Source organism: Staurois parvus, unplaced genomic scaffold, assembly GCF_062004578.1.
Source record: "Staurois parvus isolate SC_StPar_1 unplaced genomic scaffold, SC_StPar_1.0 ptg000547l, whole genome shotgun sequence".
In the NCBI taxonomy this organism is placed as follows: Eukaryota; Metazoa; Chordata; class Amphibia; order Anura; family Ranidae; genus Staurois; species Staurois parvus.
In genome coordinates this window covers 702,553-721,524 of record NW_028318343.1, presented here as the reverse complement: position 1 = coordinate 721,524, position 18,972 = coordinate 702,553, and the positions used below count along the sequence as shown (strand labels likewise).

Sequence of the window (18,972 nt, the reverse complement as noted above, 5' to 3'; positions counted from 1 at the left end):
GTAGGATAGATCGCAGTCTCGTTCCTTGTGGGGTCTAAGCCTCTAACCCAATAGCAGCAAGTAGGTGAAGCCAAATTTAATTGACGATCCTACAAGACCGAGCAGAGGGTACCCCACAAGGACCAAGAGGCTTGGATAGATCAAAGAAGTTTTCAACGACGCAGATGAACAGCAGGGACACCCCTAAGGGCCTAGGTCGATACTAAACTTTATCATGGCCAAAAGGCCGAGAAGCAATAATGCAGAAAGGAAACAGGGTAGTAGGATAGATCGCAGTCTCGTTCCTTGTGGGGACTAAGCCTCTAACCCAATAGCAGCAAGTAGGTGAAGCCAAATTTAAATGACGATCCTACCAGGCCGAGCAGAGGGTACCCCACAAGGACCAAAAGGCTTGGATAGATCCAAGAATTTCTCAACGACGCAGCTGGACAGCAGGGACACCCCTAAGGGCCTAGGTCGATACTAAACTTTATCATGGCCAAAAGGCCGAGAAGCAATAATGCAGAAAGGAAAAAGGGCAGTAGGATAGAGCGCAGTCTCGTTCCTTGTGGGGACTAAGCCTCTAACCCAATAGCAGCAAGTAGGTGAAGCCAAATTTAATTGACGATCCTACCAGGCCGAGCAGAGGGTACCCCACAAGGACCAAAAGGCTTGGATAGATCGAAGAAGTTCTCAACGACGCAGATGAACAGCAGGGACACCCCTAAGGGCCTAGGTCGATACTAGGATTGATCATGGCCAAAAGGCCGAGAAGCAATAATGCAGAAAGGAAAGGATAGATAGCAGGGATACCCCTAAGGGCTACGGTCGCACCAAAATGTTATCAAAATACAAAGAAGTGATAATGCAGGAATGTAAAATCTGGGCACAAGAGCTGACAATCATTCAGAAATGATCTTCAGTCCTGTATTGCTTTAAAGAGTAACTCCACTTTTGTTGAGAGGACAACACTCCCCTCTGGGTGATTGATGTATATTGCTATGGTTGTAAAAGGTTCGGAGATTCTTACCATTTGGTATTGTGGAAATATAGCCGTCTGTGTTCTTGAGCGAAATCCACGGGAACGTCTTTTGCAATGATCGATTGCCAGCTGCTCCTGCGGGGTAGCTGTGGAGAAAGTGGCAGGGTCTGCAACCCTGTAAAGGTTATGGTTGATTGAAGAGGACTCCCATCTTCTGACTGATGTCAGTGCAGACGTGGGAATATCGGTCTTCCAGTCACACAGCAGGAAATGACACTTTCTGGAGTGCCTCTGTAGATTAGGAAGGAAAGTTGTCGGTTAATAACAATGAAAAACAATGTGACTTGTGTAGGAATTGTAGATGTCAGGTGTCTTTCCTGGTAAAAGTGGAGTTACTCTTTAAATGAGGCGCTAGGATTTATTAACCCCTTCCCGTCCGGCCGTAGTATATAAACGGCCAGACGGTGGCAGTGCAGGGGCGGATAGTCATGGATGATCCTCCTGCACTTATATGGGTAATCCGTATCTCTAAGCTGCTGACACTGAAATACGTCAACGCCAAGGTATAGGATGATGAAAAGTAAATAGCAAAGTAGTGCAGCGCTACACATGCATACCCTCAAACAGTGAATAACAATATATAAACATGCTACAGGGATGAGCCCGTGTAAACAATTGCCCAAATATAAATGTAAAAAGATACATAAATATATATTAAGATCCCCCTCTAATCCTCATCTGAGGAATCATACAATAGTGCAAACAGGTGTGTGCATCCCTAACTAGGGATGAAATGACTATAAATGTGAACTGTCAACCACACTGAAAAAAATCCACAATAAAACCCAGATGCACATCAAAAACCCCCCACATATAAATACTCCAATGAATAAAGTCCACACACAAATCAAATTGTGCTCCAAATGGTCACCAAACACATGCAGGCGATACTCTTGTGATCGTGGTCATAGGTGCAAATCCTCAGATGGCCACAATGCCCCCTCACCTTCTTACAAAGACCCCACGGGGCCAGCACGCTTTCAGGATCACCCCACGATCCTCACAGGTAGTACTCTTTGTGGGTCAATACCCAACTTGGGGTCATCAATGGTGGCACTCTCTCCTCGCTTTATAACTCTCCTCCAGCCACTAACATCAGCAACACTTCATATCCTCCATGCAGGACCCCAGTGATGACACAAAGAACATCCTCCATGGTATAATACCGTTTATTTATGAAGCCAAACAAACAGTAGTAAAAATTGACCCACGAAGAGTACTACCTGTGAGGATCGTGGGGTGATCCAAAGAGCGTGCTGGCCCCGTGGGGTCTTTGTAAGAAGGTGAGGGGGCATTTTGGCCATCTGAGGATTTGCACCTATGACCACGATCACAAGAGTATCACCTGCATGTGTTTGTTGACCATTTGGAGCACGATTAGATTTTTGTGTGGACTTTGAGTATTTATATGTGGGGGTTTTTTTGATGCGCATCTGGGTATTATGGATTTTTTTCAGTGTGGTTGACAGTTCCCATTTATAGTCATTTCATCCCTGGTTAGGGACTCACACACCTATTTTATGATCCCTCAGATGAGGATTAGAGGGGGATCTTAATATATATTTATATATCTTTTGGCATTTATATTAGTGCAGGGGCGGGTGGCCGTTTATAAACGGCCTCCCCACTCCTTGGAAGCGCGCAGCACCGCGATTCGATGCCCGCTGTGTCCTCCAGACACAGTGCAACACCGATCATCGGATGGGACCTCTGTGCGAGGTCCCGATCATGTGATCACTGATTGGCCAATCAATGATCACATGCAGAGTAGTAAGCAAGATGTTACTTCTGACATCATTGCTTACTACGTGTGAAATCTGTGAATGATCACAGAGATCATGTGGTACAGGGCTATTCACAACAGCCTTGTACCATGTGACAAGCTGTGACCAATCACAGCTCTCACAGTATTTCTCAATGACTGCAAGAATGCAGAGAGAAGGAGAAAGGATTGCTTTTCCAGCCTTTATGGGTGTAAAAGCAATCATTGTATAAACAAAAAATTTAAAAAAAAAAAGGAAAAAAAAAATCACCCCCCAAGTAGTACAGTGTCACCATGGTTGAGACTGTACTGCGAGGAAGACAGAATGTAAAAAAAAATTATAAAAATGTAAAAAAAAGGTAAAATGTCCTTCACAGGACAAGAAGCGAGTGAATCCTGGCGATAGGGCCAGTGTGAGGGAGCAAAGAGCAGACCGCAGGGGAGTATCGCCCGCAGTAAAGAAAAACGCGACCGTCCCGGAGCAGATCCGGCAACAGACTGAAGCCCCGCCTACTCGCACCTTCTTAGACCTCTCTGACTGCGCGTGACGTCATCAAGCCTGACGCATGCGCAGAGAAGCAGGCACGCGTCATGAAACGTCACGTGACGCTCATAGCAATGTAGAGCTGGGAAGAGCTTAAGCAGGTCACATGAGTACTTTGATAGGAGGAGCCAACGCTTCACATGTGACTCCGGAGCCTAGAGACGCTTCTTTCGTGCAGATTGATCGCCAGTCTCCCATTTTTTTGTTCGGCATACAATTAATATAAATTCCATCCTCCTTAATCTATCACATGTTAGTTATTTTTCGTCAGCCGGTATGAGCGGACTACGAAAAAATGGCGTCTTTGGTGCGGACAGGAAGTGATCTAGCCTCGTGTACCGTTATGCGATGGTACCGCTGTGTCGTTCAGGAGTTACTATGGCGATGTTCGGTGTGATGGGCGGGGATTGTGCATACGGAGGATAGATGAGGGTGTGTGCTCCGGAAACAGAGAGGCGGCTTTTGTGTTCATCTGCACGCACTTAGAGCGGGAAAGAGGGGACGGCTGGCCGGGAGGAGTGTGTGTGGGATGAGGGGAGGATAACGTGGGCAGCCCTGTGTCTGGGGCCCCCCCTACTGGACGGTGACGTCGTTGCTGCTTCAGGTGGTGGAGGTCAGAGGTTGGGGAGCGGAGGTGTTCAGGATGAAGTGTTGGGGGATTCAGAGGTGAACTCTCTGCATAGCACTCTGCTGACCCCTGCGCCTTCCCTGTACACGGCACACGCCTGACCCCTGTACACGGCATACGCCTGACCCCTGTACACGGCACACTCCTGCCCCATGCGCCGTCTCTGTACACGGCACACGCCTGACCCCTACACCGTCCCTGTACACGGCACACGCCTGACCCCTGTACACGGCACACTCCAGACCCCTGTACACGGCACAGTCCTGACCCCTGCGCCATCTCTAACGGCACACGCCTGACCCCTGTACACGGCACACGCCTGACCCCTACACCGTCCCTGTACACGGCACACTCCTGATCCCTGCACCATCCCTGTACACGGCACACGCCTGACCCCTGTACACGGCACACTCCTGACCCCTGCACTGTCTCAGTACTTAGCACACTCCTGACCCCTGTACACGGCCCTTTCCTGACCCCTACACCGTCCCTGTACACGGCACACGCCTGACCCCTGTACACGGCACACGCCTGACCCCTGCGCCGTCCCTGTACACGGCACACTCCTGACCCCTGCACCGTCCCTGTACACGGCCCTTTCCTGACCCCTACACCGTCCCTGTACACGGCACACGCCTGACCCCTGTACACGGCACACTCCTGACCCCTACACCGTCCCTGTACACGGCACACGCCTGACCCCTGTACACGGCACACTCCTGACCCCTGCACCGTCCCTGTACACGGCCCTTTCCTGATCCCTGCACCATCCCTGTACACGGCACACGCCTGACCCCTGTACACGGCACACGCCTGACCCCTGCGCCGTCCCTGTACACAGCACACTCCTGACCCCTGCGCCGTCCCTGTACACGGCACACTCCTGACCCCTGCACCGTCCCTGTACACGGCACACGCCTGACCCCTGTACACGGCACACTCCTGACCCCTACACCGTCCCTGTACACGGCACACGCCTGACCCCTGTACACGGCACACGCCTGACCTCTACACCGTCCCTGTACACGGCACACTCCAGACCCCTGTACACGGCACAGTCCTGACCCCTGTACACGGCACAGTCCTGACCCCTGCGCCATCTCTAACGGCACACGCCTGACCCCTGTACACGGCACACGCCTGACCCCTACACCGTCCCTGTACACGGCACACTCCTGATCCCTGCACCATCCCTGTACACGGCACACGCCTGACCCCTGTACACGGCACACTCCTGACCCCTGCACTGTCTCAGTACTTAGCACACTCCTGACCCCTGTACACGGCCCTTTCCTGACCCCTACACCGTCCCTGTACACGGCACACGCCTGACCCCTGTACACGGCACACGCCTGACCCCTGCGCCGTCCCTGTACACGGCACACTCCTGACCCCTGCGCCGTCCCTGTACACGGCACACTCCTGACCCCTGCACCGTCCCTGTACACGGCCCTTTCCTGACCCCTACACCGTCCCTGTACACGGCACACGCCTGACCCCTGTACACGGCACACTCCTGACCCCTACACCGTCCCTGTACACGGCACACGCCTGACCCCTGTACACGGCACACTCCTGACCCCTGCACCGTCCCTGTACACGGCCCTTTCCTGATCCCTGCACCATCCCTGTACACGGCACACGCCTGACCCCTGTACACGGCACACGCCTGACCCCTGCGCCGTCCCTGTACACGGCACACTCCTGACCCCTGCGCCGTCCCTGTACACGGCACACTCCTGACCCCTGCACCGTCCCTGTACACGGCACACGCCTGACCCCTGTACACGGCACACTCCTGACCCCTACACCGTCCCTGTACACGGCACACGCCTGACCTCTACACCGTCCCTGTACACGGCACACTCCAGACCCCTGTACACGGCACAGTCCTGACCCCTGCGCCATCTCTAACGGCACACGCCTGACCCCTGTACACGGCATACGCCTGACCCCTACACCGTCCCTGTACACGGCACACTCCTGATCCCTGCACCATCCCTGTACACGGCACACGCCTGACCCCTGTACACGGCACACTCCTGACCCCTGCACTGTCTCAGTACTTAGCACACTCCTGACCCCTGTACACGGCACACTCCTGACCCCTGCACCGTCCCTGTACACGGCCCTTTCCTGACCCCTACACCGTCCCTGTACACGGCACACGCCTGACCCCTGTACACGGCACACTCCTGACCCCTACACTGTCCCTGTACACGGCACACTCCTGACCCCTACGCCGTCCCTGTACACGGCACACGCCTGACCCCTGTACACGGCACACACCTGACCCCTACACCGTCCCTGTACACGGCACACTCCTGATCCCTGCACCATCCCTGTACACGGCACACGCCTGACCCCTGTACACGGCACACTCCTGACCCCTGCACTGTCTCAGTACTTAGCACACTCCTGACCCCTGCGCCGTCCCTGTACACGGCACACGCCTGACCCCTGTACACGGCACACTCCTGACTCCTACACCGTCCCTGTACACGGCACACGCCTGACCCCTGTACACGGCACACTCCTGACCCCTACGCCGTCCCTGTACACGGCACACTCCTGACCCCTGTACATGGCACACTCCTGACCCCTGCGCCGTCCCTGTGCACGGCACACGCCTGACCCCTGTGCACGGCACACGCCTGACCCCTGTACACGGCACACTCCTGACCCTGTACACGGCACACTCCTGATCCCTGCGCCATCCCTGTACACGGCACACGCCTGACCCCTACACTGTCTCAGTACTTAGCACATTCCTGACCCCTGTGCTGTCCCTGTACACGGCACACTCCTGACCCGTGTCGTTCCTGTACACGGCCCTTTGCTGACCCCTGCACTGGCTCAGTACTTAGCACATTCCTGACCCCTGCACTATCTCTGTACACAGCACACTCCTGATCCCTGCACCATCCCTGTACACGGCACTCTTCTGACCCCTGTGCTCTCTATACACGGCTCACTCCTGACCCCTGCGCTCTCTCTGTACACGGCGCACTCCTGACCCCTGTGTTCTCTCAGTACTTAGCACACTCCTGACCCCTGTGCTCTCTATACACGGCGCACTCCTGACCCCTGTGCTCTCTATACACGGCGCACTCCTGACCCCTGCGTTTTCTCTGTACACGGCCCACTCCTGACCCCTGCGCTCTCTGTACACGGCGCACTCCTGACCCCTGCGCTCTCTGTACACGGCGCACTCCTGACCCCTGCGCTCTCTGTACACGGCCCACTCCTGACCCCTGCGCTCTCTGTACACGGCCCACTCCTGACCCCTGCGCTCTCTGTACACGGCCCACTCCTGACCCCTGCGCTCTCTGTACACGGCCCACTCCTGACCCCTGCGCTCTCTGTACACGGCGCACTCCTGACCCCTGCGCTCTCTGTACACAGCCCACTCCTGACCCCTGCGCTCTCTGTACACGGCCCACTCCTGACCCCTGCGCTCTCTGTACACGGCGCACTCCTGACCCCTGCGCTCTCTGTACACGGCCCACTCCTGACCCCTGCGCTCTCTGTACACGGCGCACTCCTGACCCCTGCGCTCTCTGTACACGGCCCACTCCTGACCCCTGCGCACTCCCGAATGCCTTATTAACCCCTTCAATACCTGGCAATTTTACCCCTTCCTGCCCAGGCCATTTTTCAGGTTTCAGCGCTCTCACACTTTGAATGACAATTGCGCGGTCATACAACATTGTATCCAAACTAAACTTTTATCATTTTCTTCACACAACTAGAGCTTTCTTTTGGTGGTATTTAGTCCACACCGGGGTTTTTATTTTTTGCCAAATTAACAAAAAAAGACTGAAAATTAAAAAAAAAACAAGTTTTTCGTTGTTTCTGTTATAAAAGTTTGCAAATAAATAATTGTTCTTCATAAATGTAACCCCTCCCCCTCCAGAGGATTTACACCCCTTAATGACCACGCCTCTCTTTGCTACTCTGCACTAATTCAACTGATAATTGCGCGGTCATGCAACGCTGCACCCAAATAAAATTTATGTCCTTTTTTTTCACACAAATAGAGCTTTCTTTCGGTGGTATTTGATCACCTGTGCGCTTTTTATTTTTCGTGCTATAAACAAAAAAAGACCAAAAATTTTGAAGAAAAACAATATTTTTTACTTTCAGCTATACAAAATATATAGTAAACTCAAAGTTGGTTATAAATTTAGGCCAAAATGTATTCTGCTCCATGTTTTTGGTAAAAAAATCCCAATAAGTGTATATTGATTGCTTTGTGTGGAAGTTATAGCGTCTACAAACTATGGTATAGATACTGCAATTTACGCCATTTTTTCCTATAAAGCACTGCGCTAGTTTAACGGAAAATTGTGCGTTCATGCAACATGATACATAAATAAAACTTATGTCCTTTTTTTCACAGAAATAGAGCTTTCTTTTCGTGGTTTTTGATCACTTGTGCGCTTTATTTTTGGCGCTACAAACAAAAAAATTTGAGGAAAAATTAAAAAAAAAAACATTATCTCATTTCTGTCATAACAAATATCCAAACAAAACTAAAATTTTGTCCTAAATTTAGGCCAAAATGTATTCTGCTCCATGTTTTTGGTTAAAAAAAATCCGAATAAGTGTATATTGATTGTTTTGTGTGAAAGTTATAGCGTCTACAAACTATGGTATAGATACTGGGATTTACACAGCTTTTACTTTCTGACTGCTCATCACATTTCTTGAGGTGCTAAAATACCAGGATAGTACAAACACCCCCAAATTTCGGAACGTAGACACCCTAAGCTATCTGCTGAGAGGCATATTGAGTCCATGGAAGATTTATTTTTTTTCCACAAGTTTCTGGAAAATGACAACTTTTTTTTCACACAAAGTTGTCATTTAAATGATATATTTTGTCAATTTGGTAGCTGATAATGTGCTGAGGCAAAGGATTGTGGTCACTGGAAATAATATCACAGTGGATAAATGGTTAGCACTTCCACCTGGCAGTACTCGGGTCGGTTCAAATCCCAGCCATGGCGTCACCTGCCTGGAGTTTGCATGTTCTCCCTGTGCGGGTTTCCTCCAGGTACTCCAGTTTCCTCTAACACTTCAAAGACATGCCGGGAGGTTAATTGGATCCTGTCTAAATTGGTTCTTGTATGTGTATGAATGTGAGTTAGGGACCTTAGATGGTACACCCCTCGGGGGCGGGGACTGTACAATATATATGTAAGTGCTGTGTAAATTGACAGCGCTATATAAGTACCCATAATAATAATATCAGTGCTATTGGTAATACCAACATGGGTACAGCTGAAGTGAATGACACTATATTCATTATAAGAGTCTAGTAGACCAGTGCCGATGAGGGAGATTTTTAAACATTTTTTATTATTATTATTATACAGTATTTACATAGCACTAAAAGGTTTGCTCAGCGCTGGGACGTCTGTGTGTCCCTATTTATTTTTACTTTTAGTATTAAAGATCTATAGATGAAAACAAAAAAGAGGGCCTTTAGGCCAAAAGAGTCACAAGCCTCTCTGCAGCTCAGCGAATACAGTATGTAGCCATCCCTTTTCCTGCAGCCTGCTGGCTGGTAGACTGAAGTCCAAAGACAGCTTCCCACCCAAAGCATGCAGCACATAGTCATCAGAGTTTCATTTTGAGGGATTCTTTCAAGAAATTAAAGGGGAAAAAAATTCTCCCCCCCCCACCCAAGTAATACCCTTGCCCATTGGTGACCAATCAGGTTTCAGCTTTACTTTTCTGGCATCATTCTTTGGAAAAGTAAAATTTCCAGTTTTGGTGATAATATATAATTATGATGCAATTAGGGTATGTATACTGTGGCTGAAAATCAAGATTCACAGGCATGATATAACAAGGAGAGCGGGTGTTACAATTTGGACCGAGAAAAAATGTATGTAATCAGCATTGACCCCCCCCCCCCCGGGGCTTCTGAATTCAGAATAGGCAAGCCATTGTTCATGTAATGTTTTTAGAAGAGATTTAGAAAGACACGTTTTATAATTGAGGAAATGGGGATTAGGAAATTTTATTCATGTCTTAATTAATGAAATAATATAAGGTTGTGATATCTTTAGTGACAAAAATTCACTCCAAAACTTGTTTGCTGAATCACCTGTGCACAAAGAATAGAACATACAAAATGGTACATAAAACGTTATGGTCTGGATCACCGTATATTGGTCATGTGCCTCCATCCCTAAATCCATATCCATACAAAGTCCATAAATACTGAGACTTTAAATGAAGCACATGGCTTTAACCACTTGCCACCCAGCCACCGCATATAAACGTTGGCAGGGCGGCGCTCGTAGGCAAAAGCACGTTTTAAAACGGCTGCCTTCAAATCAGGTAGGGGGCCTGCGCGCCCGCGCCCGCCCACCCTGTCCCGCGGGTGTCAGCCAACGGGTCACGGCCGGTTTTTACCGGCCGTTTTCCCGCGATTGCCGGTGATCGCTAACACAGAGCAGGGCTGCATTGTTTACACACAGCCCTGTTCTGTGTCAGTTCTCTGACAGCTTGTGAGAAGCTCCCTCGATCAGCTCCCCCCCCCCCCTGTCCAGTACACACCCCCGCCCCCTAGTAAAACACTCCCCTTACACAGCAAATTCTAAAAATGTTAACCCCTTCCTCCCCAGTGACATTAGTACAGTTTCAGTGTTTTTTCTTCACTGATCACTGTATTGGTGTCACTGGGGATGTCAGTGACCCCAAGTCAGTTTCCCCCCCCCAGTGTCAAAATGTCCGCCGCTGTCCCGCAGTCCTGCCATAAGTCGCTGGTCGCCGCCATATGTAGCTGATTGCCGCCAAAAGTCGCTGATCGGCGCTATTATTAGTATAAATAAAAATTAAAAATCCCAGTATCTTTCCCGCCATTTGTAAACGCTATAACTTTCACGTAAACCAATTAATTTGCACGTATTGGGATTTTTTTTAGCAAAGACATGTCGCAGAATACATTTTGGCAGAAATTTATGACTAAATTTGATTTTTGCATTTTTTTTTTACTGGACATGTTTTATAGCAAAAAGTCCAAAATATTGGTTTTTTTTCCTCAAAAGTGTCAGCAAAAAATAAAAACCGCACAGGCGATCAAATACCACCGAAAGAAAGCTCAATTTGTGGGGAAAAAAAGGATGTAAATTTCATTTATTTACCGTATTGCATGACCGCGCAATTGTCCGTTAAACTAGCGCAGCGCTGTATAGCAGAAAAATGGCGTAAATTGCAGTATTTATACCATAGTTTGTAGACGCTATAACTTCACACAAAGCAATCAATATACACTTATTGGGATTTTTTTTACCAAAAACATGGAGCAGAATACATTTTGGCCTAAATTTATAACCAACTTTGAGTTTACTATATATTTTTTATAGTTGAAAGTAAAAAATATTGTTTTTCTTCAAAATTTTTGGCCTTTTTTTGTTTATAGCGTGAAAAATAAAAAGAGCACAGGTGATCAAATTACACCGAAAGAAAGCTCTATTTGTGTGAAAAAAAGGACGTAAATTTCGTTTGGATGCAGCATTGCATGACCGCGCAATTATCAGTTGAATTAGTGCAGCGCCGAGTAGCAAAAAGAGGCGTGGTCATTAAGGGGGGTAAATCCTCAGGTGCTCAAGTGGTTAAATTAGTTGTATAATCAATACACATACTTGCAAATTCATTCATGTTACATTATAAAAAAATCCAATAAAAAAAAAAAATTCTTGTTAACCTCCCTTGCGGTCTGATTATGTCAGTATTTCTGTGCTCAAAGCGGTACATTGTTTGTTTTCAATGGAAATATGTCGTTTTTGTTATTGTAGGCCTGTAATTCTTAGGAATAACTCACTGAAATCTGTCTGAACAAGAGTCTGCTAAACATCCCGGGGATGATAAAATTTGAAACACGAATCATAAATTATAATATAATAATCATAAAAAATAATATAAAAATAAATGTAATTCAATAATATAATCAAACCAAAAACACATCATTTTCAGTGTCTGATGAGGAATTTCCCCCACGAATCATTATCACTCAATTCTGCAAGTGGTTCTGATTTACTATCGCTGTTCTCTAGCCGGTCTAAAACCGCTTTTGACCTAAAGGGACGCTTTTTGGACGCCATGGACGTTTCTCAGTTTCCAGGCAGAAAGAACAGTAAAAATGCAGGCAGGGCGCCGGACAAAGCACTCGGGACAAAATGTATGTGAAATGGTTTGATACAGGAATGTTATACTATGTGATTTTAGTGTATTGAGTGTCATATTTTTACATTTTTGAATTTCCCGCCAGTTCCCTCCCCCGTACGTCCTGACGCTCACAGGGAACGAAACCCGGAAGATGGATGCTGGCATCGGCTAGAGGACCTGGTCAGGACGCTGCAGGGGGGACATCGCAGGAGCGCAAGACAAGGTAAGTGCTGGAGGGATCCCAGAGCAACGCTGCAGTGTAATCCCGAGTGTAGTTCGGGGTTATCGCTGGTGGTACTGAAAGTTAACCCCGAGCTACACTCGGGAATACCGCCAGGGGGGTTAAATAGATATGTCTCTATGTAACCTGTGACTTCTATAAATCAGAGGTGTAAATAGATAGTATATTGCTGGGAACTAACACCTGAGAGGTGGTAAAAGATAGAAAAGGAAAGGAAATGGGGGCCATGTGACGTTAGACCAAAGGGCTCATCTAGTATTGGAACTCAAAAGGCCAAGGGGTGTAAAAAGAGAACATGCCTAATAAATGACCATGTTGGACATGTAAGCTCACACTACAGGCCACACTCCTTAGTAGCTAAGAAAGACAAGAAAGCACAGTTTGTGTTCCACTGCCAACCCAGTGATTGGACTACAGGTCCATCCCAGCGCCATGCCCATTTTTATGTACAATTGGTTATTTAGGTAGAAGACACCATTTTTCTGTGGTCTGCTGTACCATGCAGGTTTGTCTATATGAAGTTGCAGTTTATTGTTGGGGAGTATATATTATTAAATAGGTATACTTTTGTCAATCTTGTATTGTTTGCCTTTCCATGGCTTTTAGTTTTAGAGGATTGGTTGGGGTTCCTCTTTGCTCGGGAGCTGTGATGTGCAACGGGAGCGATGTCCCCCGTCTTTTCCCCCTTCGCCTGTTTGGGGCTGGGTGGGCTGTTTCCTTCCGAATGTGTATCGGAGCCATGTTTTGTGCCCGGAGTGTGACCTCATTGGTTGTGATGTCATGATGCCGGTGCATCTGACTTTCTTCCGCTGCTGCCACATGAAGTTGTACTTGGAACAGCTGCTTTGGTGGCATACACCGGCAAGGTAGGGGCACCTCCTTCTTTATGGGCAGCGTTTGCATGGTGCTGGGAGGGACCCGTGGTCCAACCACTGGGTTAAATGGCATTGGCAGATGAACTGTGCTTTCTTTCATGCACCGATATGCAAGCTGAGATCTCCTGCCAGTAACCTACCTGGACACGCTCGTTTTAACCTGTTTGTGGTTTAGCACATTGAGCGAACATCTGGGCACACATCCAGTCCCAGAACTGGTGGCAGATTAAGAAAGGGGTTGAGTGGCAATTTCTGGACGATCTTCAACTGTCTGTGGTACATGTTCCTGAGTATCCTGATTCCGTTCTACTTGATTACCCATTGCTCACTCAGCTTGTTCTCAGACTTCTCCCTGCTTGACTCCTGATCATGATCTTGGCTTGTTGATAAACTTCACTTCCATCTGAGCTCCCATTTATGACCCTGACTTGGCTTCAGACCGGCATGTTTCCAGAGCACAACTCTCTTCCCTACTAATTACAGTGATACCTCGGTTCGCAAACGCTTCTGTTCATGAACAACTCAGTTCGCAAGCAGAAAAGTGTGCAAAAATTTGCTTCGGCTCGCGAATTCCGCTTCAGTTGACAAACCCGAGCAGCGGCCTTCTTCCCTGCTCTGACACGTGGTCCTGACTTCCTGTAGGCGAGATGGCGGTCACAAACAGACACTAAAAGTGTATTGTGAAGACACTTACAGAACTGAGAAGCTTTTTGGTGTGCTTTTTAGCACATACTGTACAGTACTGTACTGTACATCCCTTTGCACACTTGCTGTAAAGCTTTTTGTGTGCTTTTTAGCACATACTGTACTGGACATCCAGTATGGCTCCAGAGAAAAGTCAGAGCAAGCATGGTGGTAAGAAGAAAGTGCGGAGCGGTAATGAAGGTGACCAGAATGTGCAGAGCAAGCATGTTGTTAAAAAGAAAGTACAGAGTGGTAAAGAAGGTGACCAGAAGCACCACCCCAACATAACTGAAATGAACAGAGTGTTGAATCTGATGAACGATAACGTGGTCTCGTCATATGACATCCTCCCAGGATTGCGCCTCTTGCGCTCCCCATGGACGCACTCCAGTACGATTTGCCATTGCACAGAGCAGGTAAGTATGATGCATTTGTTTTGTTTTTTTTACAAACGTTTAGAAATCACATTAATAAAAAAGAAATTTTAAATTATTATTATTAATAATAATAATAATAATAATAATATTAATAATAATAACAATCACAACAAATAATAATATCAATGAAAAAACATTTTAAGAATTACATGATAAACTACGTTCATGACATAAACTCAAACCATATGAATATCTATTTCAATATTTTTATTAAAGAAGTTTTTGATTTTATAATACAACAAGCTCATGATACGCCCACGCAGGGGCAGAGCGGAACAATAGCACGCATAAGCAGATACAAATCAGCAGGGTGTATTAGCCAAATAACAGAACGTCCAATGACACCAAGGAGGGACGGCAAAAAACTGAACCCAATAGTAACAACAGCAATCCATCATATTACTGGAAAAAAAAAAAACCAAAGAGGAAAAACCCCTACAGAGAAGTATCAACTCAGAACATATGGGGAAAAAAACCCCAAACTGATAAGAAAAAAGAAAAAGAAAATATAAGAACATGGAAAGAAATAAGGAAGAAAGAAAGATTCAGGGAGAAAACATGGAAGAAAGGAAGACTAGAAGAGTCATAGATCCAGGGCTAGCACAGGCAACGACTATAAGAGGCCATAGCTAGTAGGAGGCAGGGATGGCAGGGAATAACGTATCCAAGGTTCCCAAACCTTAAGGAATCTCGGATGAGAATCATGAAGAATGCTGGACATCTATCATTGATCAGTATAGCATTCATCCGGGTCTTCATGCCCTGGAAGACAAAAAACCACACACACACACACACACACACACACACCCCCCAAAAAACACACACAAAAGTACAACACTGCATGAAGAAGAGCCATTCCAGCTGCAGATTGGAAGAGGAATCCTTTGAAGGCCTGACTCTGGTCATCAAGAATCCTATACAATGTATCATATCATGTATACAGTGTATCTTCAGGTGCATTTCTTCTCCTTACCTGGTGTGCCAAGTCTAATATTTCCTCGTTTTACTCGGAGCCACATACACTCTGCATACATGTGGGCCTGGTACAGTCTACTCTGTAGTTCTCCAACACGGGACAGAAGTACGAGGAGCCCCAGGTCTGCTGTTATGCAGGCCATACATGGGTCAAATTCCGAACGATTTTTCGTCGGAAAATCAAAACCGCTGTTGGCTCAGTAATCTGATGGTGCCATCGATTATTTTGAAAATCGCCCAACCAAGTCATAAAGTTCACCCCATATAACAGGAAATGTCATTTTTGACCTCATGCGCATATTCTTTTCGGAATAATGATTTGACCATCATTTAGTTGAAAAGTGTCGTTTACAAATTTTCCAACATACCTGATCACCGAAAAGGGGAGGAACCACAAAAAAAAAGAAAAAAAAAATATGGCTGGTGCCATTGACTCACTAACAGAGCAATAATTTGCAGATTATTCTTAGGTCTGATTTCAGACGAAAAATCGGTCGAATTTTGGCTCATGTATGGCCGGCATTAGGGCCCCATTCACATGCGGCAGGATCCGGTTTTGCTCAGCAGGGGATCCGTCTGCTGAGCTGAGTAGAGCGGACAGATGGAGATTCTCCATAGAAGAGACTGGAGGACCTGATTGGGTTCAGCGGCTCTGACTTGGTCGATGGTGTGAAAGGGACCTTAGAAATCACAGGGCCCCGTATAGCCTACCTGACATATTTGCCAGCCCCTCCCCCCTGCTCTCCATCCTGATAAGATCCCCTGCCCCGTGGCCTGCAGTAGCTGGTGGGAGGGGGGGGGGGGGCGCTGGATTTGCTGCGTGGAGAGGGAGGGGTGGGTGGGGTGCGAAGGCACCAGGGGAAATTAAATCCTTCACAGGGAGTGTGAGCACTTAGAGGGGGCGGGGATTGGAACCGATCCCCCATGTGTCTCACCAGCCAGCAGGGAGAGGAGGAGAAGCCGGCTTTGTGCTGCTGCAGGGGAGACACACACAGGGGATAGGTTCAGTGGCTGTTTGGAGATTCACCTTCACTTCCTGTCTGGTGAAACCGCAGTCACCTGGAAAGAAAGCAAGAGGAAATCTCTAACAGAGCCCCTTCCCTCCCCCCGGGTTGCAGTGCCTGGCCCTGAACAGCCAATCATTAGGGTTGGACATGAGAGGGAAGGTCATTAAGCCTGTAGATGCCAACATGGAGCCATTATGGGGACAAGACTCAGGACTATGACACACCCAATGAAATGGCAGGAGAATGGAACAAAGGTGAGTACCGGGGGGGGTTGTTACCTCAATTGGAGTTCTCATGATCCCAGCAGTAGGTGAGCGGGGATCAGTCACGCGGGAGAGATGACGGTTCTGTATTGGCCGACAAGGGGTCACCTGATCTCTGGACTCTGCTGCTCCCATCTTTGTGAATACCAATCACCAGAATTGCAAGGAGTCATGTTAGAGAAGTCAGGAGACCAAATATTCCATCTTCATCACCATTCCATGGACAGGACCGGGCCAAGTATGGAGAACGGGGGGGGGGGGGGGGTAGGACTACAAGAAGATGGCGCTGTACTAGACCATTATTAGATCAGCCATTCCATACCACCCTGATCCAGTGTGACCCCGCCCCCAACCATGTCATCAAAGCCAGTCCACCATCTCCTCCTCCGGTCCCATCTGATCCCTACCATGTCCTCCTCCCTACCGTGTCCTCCTCCTCCTCCCTACCGTGTCCTCCACCACCTCCGGTCCCTCCTCCATCATCCCCATCCCTCGTCCTCCATCATCCCCATCCCACGTCCTCCTCCATCTCCCCCCATCCCACGTCCTCCTCCATCATCCCCCATCTCCCCCCATCCTCCTCCATCATCCCCCATCCCACTCCATCATCTCCCATCTCCCCCCATCCCACGTCCTCCTCCATCATCCCCCATCCTCCCCCCATCCCACGTCCTCCTCCATCATCCCCATCCTCCTCCATCATCCCCATCCCACGTCCTCCTCCATCATCCCCATCTCCCCCAATCCTCCTCCATCCCACGTCCTCCTCCATCATCCCCCATCCTCCTCCATCATCTCCCATCTCCCCCCATCCCACGTCCTCCTCCATCATCCCCCATCTCCCCCCATCCCACGTCCTCCTCCATCATCCCCCATCTCCCCCCATCCCACGTCCTCCTCCATCTCCCCCCATCCCACGTCCTCCTCCATCTCCCCCCATCCCACGTCCTCCTCCTGTTGGTTATGTGTTATAGAAGACACTGGTAGTGATGAGGCAGAACTATGACTTTACTTGTGTGGCTTAAGTTACAAACATACAGAGCACATTGCAGCAGACTGTATAACAGCAGACATGTTACAGACTCATTACTTCCTGAAGAGATGATAGAGAAGAAGAAAGAAGCAGCAAGTTTTACACATACACAACTAGTAAACTTTAGCGTACAGTGCCATCTACTGGTCAAGTGATATTACCACAGAATACTGTATATAGTACATTATAGTACATGCTGTTGTATTCCCAACACCCCTTCTGAACAGCATGTGCATAATTATATGACATTTAGTCTCTTTTGTAGAAACCAATAACGTTCCCTTGGCAAAGGTTTGGTGAGTGCGTCTGCAGTCATCTCCTCTGATGGGCGGTACTGGATGTCGATAACCCCTTGTTCTTGCATGTCTCTGAGCAGATGATATCTTACATCAATGTGCTTGGTTCTTGGGTTAATCTTCTCAGAGTGTGTAAGCTTTATGCATCCCTGATTGTCTTCAAAGATGGGTGTGGGTTGTGACATATTCAGTCCCATGTCTAGTAGAAGTTGACGAATCCAAATGGATTCTTGACATGCATGTGCTGCTGCTATGTATTCCGCTTCAGTTGAAGAGAGTGCAACAGTCACTTGTTTCCTTCTGCATCATATTTTACTTTAAAAGTCCATTTGCTTCCGATGGTTTTGCGACCAGAAGGGAGTTCTGTTAGTGACCAAGCTTTATTTTCTTGAAGTGATTTTATTTCTTCTTCAGCTGCTTTTCTCCACTGATCGGCTTCCCTTCTCGGCAAAGTTTCTATGTCTTCCCAGGATGTTATCTCCTGTGTTTGATGTGATTTAGCAGCGTATGATAACCTGCGGGGTGGTATCCCTTTTGTCATTCGAGAGGATCTTCTGATTTCTTGTTGTTCAGTGGGTTCTATTGGATCGTTGATTGTAAGTTCCACTTCTTGTTCTGGCTCTTGTCCTGCTTCGCATAAATCAGTGTCTCTTGCCGATTCAGTGTGTAAATCCTCTCCACATTTTTCAAAAATTGTATTATCTGGTGCTTCACTTTCATTAAAATAAACACTGCGGCTTACTGTGACCTTGTTGGTCTTTGGACAAAGGATTCTATATCCCTTACTCTGCTCACTGTAGCCGACCAGAATGCCTTCTATGGCTTTGTTCTCCAACTTGGAGCGTTTCTGACTTGGAATGTGGGCATATGCTTTACAGCCAAATACTCTGATATGTCCTATGTTGGGTTTTGATCCATTCCACATTTCATATGGTGTACTCTCAATAGCTTTTGATGGGAGCCTGTTTTGTAGGTATGTTGCAGTCATTATTGCTTCTCCCCAGTATTTGTTAGGTAAGCCA

General features: G+C 47.8%; 1 protein-coding gene across 1 annotated transcript in view; it reads right to left on the bottom strand.

Annotated features, from left to right (window-relative positions):
* Positions 1 to 16,802, bottom strand: part of CDCA3 (cell division cycle associated 3) — a 117,342-nt gene extending 100,540 nt beyond the window's left edge. Inside the window, exon 1 of the mRNA XM_089690925.1 lies at positions 16,637 to 16,802. Coding sequence (XP_089547051.1) covers positions 16,637 to 16,756 — 120 coding nt within the window. The 5' untranslated portion in view covers positions 16,757 to 16,802. The remainder of the gene's footprint in view (positions 1 to 16,636) is intronic.
* Positions 16,803 to 18,972: the final 2,170 nt, after the last annotated feature.